Below are 8,142 nucleotides of genomic sequence, written 5' to 3' on the forward strand. Positions count from 1 at the left end.
GTGGGGGCTATCCTGTGCGTTATAGGAGGTTTAACAGCATCTCTAGCCTCCATCCACTAGAGGCCAGTAGCAGTGCCCCAGCTGTGACAATTAAAAAAAAGTGTCCACGCACTGCCCAATATGGGGAGGAGGTTGGGTGTGGAGGGTGCAAAATCACATCCAGCTGAGAAGTACTAATCTAGAACTAAGAGTCAATTCTGCTCTCAATGCTAAGGATATTCTAGGGCAACATTTTTGAGTTCCTGCTTTGCTATCTGGAAACCAAGCAACACATAAAAAGTTAAAAGTAACCATCTCTTCATAATGTTTTCCACAGAATCCACATTATAATATTGATCTTTTCCCATCCACTGTCTCAACTGTTCCTCCCTGACCTTGAGGAGAGTGCTACATCTAATTCAGAGACTGATGTGGGAGGTTCTAAGAGGTTAAATGACTACGCTACCAGCACAGTTTAAAATTCCTGTCCATAGTATCTTACCTTGTGTTATGACACCTGAAAGGGAAACTCCTTAGAGAAAAATCCTTTTGGGCCGGGCGCGGTGGATCAAGCCTGTAATCCCAGCACTTTGGGAGGCCAAGACGGGCAGATCACGAGGTCAGGAGATCGAGACCATCCTGGCTAATACGGTGAAACCCCATCTCTACCAAAAAATACAAAAAACTAGCCGGGCGAGGTGGCAGGCGCCTGTAGTCCCAGCTACTCGGGAGGCTGAGGCAGGAGAATGGCGTAAACCCGGGAGGCGGAGCTTGCAGTGAGCTGAGATCCGGCCACTGCACTCCAGCCTGGGTGACAGAGCAAGACTCCATCTCAAAAAAAAAAAAAAAAAAAATCCTTTTGATATGACAATCTCAATAAAGACTGTTTATGATTGCCCAATACATTGTAATGCCAAAAGGCAAATCTCACAGGAAAATCCCACATACAGACAAGCAATAACAACTGGTTTGTTCTGTAACTAACCTGCATCTTGAGGAATAATTCAGGACAAGGACAATAAATGTCATAGCCACATCACCTTAAGAAGACCTATCCTAACCTAGTACCAAGAAAAGGTTAAGAGGGTCAGCCTCTGAAAAAAAGGCATAAACCAATCAGGAGCCCTGGAGAGAGCAGTTGAGGGGAAAATGGAATCAAAAAACTAAGACAGGTGGCTGCCTGAAGGCTGGGATGTCTGAGACAGCAAAACCATTCTGGAATACAAGCCACGTGAAGTGGAATGGAGCCCTGAACTTAAAAAAAAAAAGTCAGAAGACCCATCATGTGGACCTCAGCTGTCTCTCAGTAGCTGTACCCCTGGATAAAGGCTGTAAATCTCTGTGCCTATTTTTTCAGCTCATTAGTGAGGCACTTTCCAGACTATTAGTGAGCAGGCCTTTCCAGCTCTCCCCTCAAGCTCGACATGCAGAACCACATTCTTTATATTGCTTTACTGTTTCTCTGAGACAATGTTTTAAGCAGGAACATAGTACTAACTCAAGAAATCCATTGGAAAGGAGATCAAAATGTCCAAAGCATCTGAGCACTGAATGGTTTCAATTCAACTCATTGAATATTTGCTTGAGGGCCCAGCATTCTGTGCCAGGTACCTTGTAATCATTCTCGGAAGTCACAGCCAACATCCTCTTCTTTCCACCCCAGCCATCCCCACCCGTATTCATCAATTTCATTCAGGCATCATTATTATTCATTATTGGCAAGTCTGAAAACACAAATTATAAAAAAAAAAAATACTTTTTCATGCTTTGTACATTTTAGACACTTGAGACATCAGGCTATTATGCTGAAAAAATATTTGACTTTTTAACAGGATGTGGGTAAAGAAAGAAAACGTATTTGGAGAAGAAAACACTACTGTTTTGGGAATCAAAAGTTTTCTTCAACTGAGCAATTTATTTGCAGTACCATTCTGCCTACTAATCTTACTACTTTTAGACCAAAGTATAAAGTCGATTTACACCCTTTTCATACGTAACTATGATTATCGTTTTATTTGTGACTCTCATACATTTCTCATAACAAAAAAAAGGTCAAGCTACAGTAGCAGTCTCTTTTTTATTGGCCAAACTTACTAAAACTTGGTAAAGTTTTTATCTTTAGATGAAAATACACTTATTCTAGTTAATCAAAAGGTTCCAGAAAACCAGTCTCTTTTGGAAACAGATTTTTCTCAAGTGACAGGTTGATCCTATTACTTTACAACTAGGTATGCAAAAAGGAGCCTTCCTTTTGAAAGGGAGACACAGAACAGCTCCTGCCACAAATCAACTACTTCAAAACTTTGGGTATGTGCCTATCTTAAATGCTGCCTTCACAAATCTCAACGGACAAGACGTGTTTACCGCTACTAGATACAACCATATAGGTCTTTATCATTTCACCTACAGTACCTTTCTATTTTTCAAATATCTGCCACCTTGATGCACATGCTCAAGTTCACTTTTTTCCTAATTTCATGAAATTAAAAGTCACAATGATCTAAATATTTTTAATGTTGTATAATGATACAAGAATCAAAGCTGATTGTTTATACTAGGAATGGAAAAAGAAGAATTAGCATTTAAAAAGATACATTACTCATAAATTTCTCAAATAGATGAAGCAAAAGGAATGCTCAAAAATGAATCAAAATGCCCAACACAACCACAAAATAGGTTTTGGCATGCAGAGTCAATTGAATAAGCTAGTCAGGATTCTTGGTACACAAAGTTAAGACTAATATAGAAAACATGCCCTAGTTCTCTCTTCTCTGGTACAATTTTGTAAGTAACAAGACAAGCACTATTAACCTGGTTCTATTAATGACCGTAGAGTTATCCTCACTACTAGCCTGTTTCTAAATTTTACCAAAATATCTTATGTTAATGTCTCCAAAAGATCTTTAATGCAGTAAAATCAGACTAAGAACCACATAACAAAATGTTAAATAACTTAAAAGTTATTTCAGAATTTAAAAAAATTATGTGACAACTCTGAGTGGTTAGTATTTTCAGTAAGTATTTCAAAAGATTCCCAAACATGTTAAATACAATATGGCTACAGCAAAGATTAGGCAAATCCGAACCAAGTGCAGAAACTAAACCGCCAGCTCTGGATTTAAAAGCTGTCTGCTCCACTTGAGGCGGTTAGATACACTGAGACAAGAGGCCAGTATCTCAACAGCAAGTTAGGCCTCTTCCTCCCTCCGGGAAGCGCATAACAAATAGGGCATCTGCAACTTAAGTCACCCGGTCACTTAGCAAAAATCCTGACTTCTAAACTTGGGACCAGATGGCCTTCTATATGCAAAAGAAATGTAGAAAGCAGTGAAGTATTGGGAGAGAGGAAGACTTAAAATGCTCCACTTTCTGATCCTGTAAACATTTAGCCCATCATTAGATCTGAGCCTTAGATTCTAAGACATGCTTTAATGGAGGCCTCTCTCAACCTCCTGAGTCTGTTTTCCAACTGTGAAGGAACTTTTCCTGCTTTATCTCAGTTCCCTGAGAGCATGCGGCACTGCAATTCAATATCCTAAACTGGCAAGGAACGGTGGCGGAAGAAAGGGAGAAATCCAAACCAAAACAGCCTTCTTATAAAAGACAAAAAATAAAATAAAATCATAATTCATCCTCCGCCCATAGCAAACCCAACCCAGAAATTTACAGCGCGTTAAGAAAAGCAGCATTGCGAACTGCAAACGTAAGTTTTCCTTTGACACTCTACGCACGGTTTTCAGCTGTCAAATTACAACTCAGGAAAACACTATCATTAGAATAGAAAAGGAAACAAAAAAGCTCGCATCACAGGGGCTGGTAGCAGGAGCTGCCAGCACCATTTCAGGAGGAGAGCAAAGGGAATCCAATGCACTTCCCCACCCCCGCTTGAATCCATCTCCTCCTGGGGCAGACAAACCTCACTGCAAGGGCTCAAATTTAATAATAATAACAATAATCATGGCGCTTCCTCCCTCACTCCCTCCCCCAACCATCACCTCCCCCCTGCCCCCCAGCGATCTGCCGGGAATCGGCTTCTCCCCCCCACCCCACCCCGGGATTCCCAGGTCCAGACCACCCCACCGGACACAGCTGCCGGGGGCCCGGGACGAGAGGAGCCCAGCCCAGCCCAGCCTACCCCGGGGCCCCTGGTCCCGCTTCTCTTCTTCCCTCTCTTTTTACCTCCACCATCCCCCATCCGCATTGTCTGTCTCAATTCAACTTTGACTAATATGGATTCCTCGGGCCTTGGCCGGGCAGTAATTACCGCCTGCCCCCCGGGAGCCAGAAACCATCCCCCCCATCCCCGCCGAGTTCAACGCCGCTCCTCTCAGGAGGGGGGAGGGGGTTTACAGCGCGCTCTCCGGTCTACACCGCGAGTCCCGTCTACACCGCGCTCCCCCCGCGGCCCCCTGCCCCCGGGATCAGAAGTTTGCCCCAGAAGGAGCCTAGCAGGAGGCAGTAAGGACCCCCACACCCCACCCCAGCTGGCCGGCCGGCGCGTAAACACCCGCACCCGGCCGGCACGGCCCGTGGGGGAGGGGAGGGAGGAAAGGCGCCCCTCCCCCCGCGCCCGCCGACCCGCCAGCCCTATTACCTGTCATTGAGCTGGTCCTCGGTGCCCGGCAGCGGGTGAACCACGAAATGGATGGACGTCATGGTGCTTTCCTTCTCGTCCTCCTCCCGAGGGCGGCCCCCTCCCGCTCTCACCCGCCCCCCAGCCCTCTACCCCTCCCCAAAACCCACAGCCGCCGCCGCCTCCCAGTCCCCAAATGGAGGGAAGCAAATACGCAGGGGCCGCCGCCGCCTCCCTGCCGGGCGTGTGTCCGTGGCCCGGAGGGGTGGACAGGAGGGCGAATCCACACGCCACCCGCTCCCCCGGCGACAGCGCGGAGTGCGAGGCTGGCGGCCGGGACCACGGGCGCGCCGCCGGCCAGCGGCAGACGGGCGTTGGGAGAGGGGCGGCCGGGGGAGGAGAGGGGCGGCTGCTGGCTGCGGGCTACGGGGACGGTCTGGTCCCGGCGGCGGACGGGGTCCGGACTAGGGGAGGTAGGGAAGGAGATGAGCCCGCACCGCGCGTCACTAGCGAGAAGGCGCCGCCGCCGCCGCCAACACCGCCGCCGCCATCTTCACTTCTGCCCCAGTTTCTCCGTCTCGCAGGCTCCGTTCCGGAGCGGCGGGGGAGGGGCGAACGGGAGGAGGAGGAGGAGGAGGGAGGAGACCGGCGGGCGGGGGCGCGGCGGCGAGAGGCGGGGCTCCGGGAAACGGGCGGTAAGGCCCTCTCGATTGGGCAGCTCAACGTTGTCCGGCCACGACGCTGTAAGGCGCGTGCCGATTGGTCCGTTCGGCTCCCGAGCCCAGCCCCGCCGGGGGTGGGATGTCTCCAGAGTGAGTGTTCCGGAGAGCACGTGTTAGGGAAGGAGGTGGCTGCGGGCGAGCCAGCCGGGAGGGAGGGTAAGTGTGAGTCCCAGAGGAGGTGAGGAGGAAGAGGGGCTCTTGCGTTCGCTCGCCCGTATTCCCCTGGGGCAGCCCTAATTATTTGGCGGATCCTTAGGAGTTTCTTGCTGCCTCTCATCCTTCGTCCGCAGTTGTATTTAAAGTGGAAGTTGGTAAAATCAGTTAAAGGGCAAGACATATGCAGCCTTTTATTGGAAAAGTAAGTAGTTATGTAAGGGCCTTTCCAGAAAGAGATGGAGTTGACTTTGCAGCAACTTCTATTTCCTCAGTCTCCCCAGTTTCCTCACCACCATCACATATCCAAAGACAAAATGTGGAAATTTCCACTAATTTCCTGATATAAATGATTCGTGATTTTTTATTACTTTTTAATGAAAGACGATAAACCTATTCTACAAAGGAGTTCAATTTATTATCAGTGGAATCAGAACGGAAAATCATTTTTTTTTTTTTTTCTGAGACGGAGTTTCGCCCTTGTTGCTCAGGCTGGAGTGCAATGGCGAGGTCTTGACTCACCTCAACCTCCGCCTCCCAGGTTCAAGCGATTTTCCTGCCTCAGCCTATGGAGTAGCTGGGATTGCAGTCATGCGCCACCACGCCCGGCTAATTTTGTATTTCTTTTTTAGTAGAGACGTGGTTTCACCATATTGACCAGGCTGGTCTCGAACTCCCAACCTCAGGTGATCCACCCGCCACGGCCTCCCAAAGTGCTGGGATTACAGGCCTGAGCTGCTGCGCCTGGCCAAGATAGGATCTTTTAAAACCGAATTCCTTCTATCAGACAACGTTCAGAGTTTTGGCCACCGCACATGGTGGCTCACGCCTGTAATCCCAGCACTTCGGGAGACTGAGGCTGGCGGATCACCTGAGGTCAGGAGTTCAAGACCAGCCTGGCCAACTTCGTGATACCCCATCTCTACTAAAAATGCAAAAATTAGCCGAGCGTGGTGGTGCGCGCCCGTAATCCCCACTATTCAGGAGGTTGAAGCAGAAGAATCGCTTGAACGCGGCAAGTTGCAGTGAGCTGAGATCACACCACTGCACTCCAGCCTGGGCAACAGAACGAGACTCCATCTCAAAAAAAAAAATTTTTTTTTAATCGAATAAACCTGTTTTTTTTTCCCCCCTAAGGATCCAATTCAGGACTTTCTTCTCAAAGGTTTCTATGACCTCCTTTAAAAGATCAAGTACCTCTTTGAAGGCAAAAACTGAGAACATGAAGTTCCTTCTACAGAGGTGGTCTGTTAATGAATTACACACACACACACTTTTGCTTAGGAAGTTCTTTTGAGCAAAATGTGTGAAAAATTACTTATAAATCAGGATAGACCCGGTACCGTTGAGGCAGATAATGGAACACTTTTGTAGGTTACCAGCTCAACCACTGGCCCAGATTAGTTTAGACTAAAAAGTTATTTCAAGGTCACTATTAGACGTCCCTTTGAGTCCTGAGGAAGGAGGGTAGACCAGTAGACCACACTAGATTTCAAGCCAAACTGATCTAAAAGAAAAAAAACATTTTTTTTTTGAGACAGAGTTTTTGCTCTGTCACCCAGGCTGGAGTGCAATGGCGCTATCTCAGCTCACTGCTACCTCCGCCTCCTGGGTTCAGGTGATTGAGGTGCCTGGGATTACAGGCACCTCCACCATGGGTAATTTTTGTATTTTTAGTAGAGACAGGGTTTCACCGTGTTGGCCAGGCTGGTCTCGAACTCCTGACCTCAGGTGATCCACCCGCCTCAGCCTCCCAAAGTGTTGGGATTACAGGCGGGAGCCACTGCACCCAGCCCAGATCTAAATTTCAGCTCTGTTTCTGCTACTTAACTACGTGGCCTTACTTGGATTTAGATTAGATTTGGCCAGGCACGCTAGCTCACGCCTCTAATTCCAGCACTTTGGGAGGCCCAGGCGGGTGGATCACCTGAGGTCAGGAATTTGAGACCAGCCTGGCCAACATGGTGAAATCCCGCCTCTACTAAAAATACAAAAGTTAGCTGGGAGTGTTGGTGTGGCCATAGTCCGAACTACTCCAGAGGCTGAGGTAGGAGAATTGCTTGCTCGAACCCGGGAGGCGGAGGTTGCAGTAAGCCAAAATCGTGCCACTGCACTCCAGCCTGGGCGACAGAGTGAGAATCCGTTTAAAAAAAAAAAAAAAAAATTAGTTAGATTTAACCTACCATTGCATCTTTTTTCCTCATTTGTTAAATATTCCATAGTAATTATCTATCTACACAGAGTTGCAGTGATGTCTAAATAAGGTAATATATGTCAGACACCTAGGCTCAGCAAATGGAAACATTTACTTGTCGGATGCTATGTTCCACTTTTTTTTTTTTTTTTAAGGCAGGATTTCATTCCCATCACCAGGCTGGAGTGCAATGACATGATCTCAGCTCACTGCAACCTCTACCTAGCAGGCTCAAGCAATTTTTCTGCCCCGGCCTCCTGAGTAGCTGGGACTACAGGCACAGGCTACCATGCCCAGCTAATTTTTGTATTTTTTGTAGAGGTGGGGTTTTGCCATGCTGCTCAGGCTGGTCTTGATCTCCTGGGCTCAAGCGATTGGCCCACCTTGCCCTCCCATCTATGTTCAATTTTTACACTTTATACCTTTTAATACTTGAATCACACTATAGGGTAAATTATAATATCCCTGTTACCTAGATGAGGACACCAGGGCTCAAACACCTGAGGTAAGTACTGAAGCTG

General features: G+C 47.6%; 1 protein-coding gene across 5 annotated transcripts in view; it reads right to left on the minus strand.

Annotated features, from left to right (window-relative positions):
- The window catches only part of UBR5 (ubiquitin protein ligase E3 component n-recognin 5), a 159,659-nt gene extending 154,546 nt beyond the window's left edge, over positions 1-5,113 (minus strand). For 3 of the 5 annotated variants that reach the window (XR_004059243.1, XM_030937433.1, XM_030937432.1), the window contains exon 1: positions 4,574-4,669. Coding sequence is in view for 4 of the 5 variants with exons in the window: in XM_030937433.1 (XP_030793293.1) it covers positions 4,574-4,635 (62 nt within the window). In the remaining variant the exon portion in view is untranslated. Of the gene's footprint in view, positions 1-4,573 lie in introns of all 5 variants that reach the window. The other 2 variants (XM_030937431.1, XM_030937430.1) reach the window with 2 other exon arrangements.
- Positions 5,114-8,142: the final 3,029 nt, after the last annotated feature.

The sequence above is a fragment of the Rhinopithecus roxellana genome, chromosome 9, assembly GCF_007565055.1.
Source record: "Rhinopithecus roxellana isolate Shanxi Qingling chromosome 9, ASM756505v1, whole genome shotgun sequence".
Taxonomy (NCBI): domain Eukaryota; kingdom Metazoa; phylum Chordata; class Mammalia; order Primates; family Cercopithecidae; genus Rhinopithecus; species Rhinopithecus roxellana.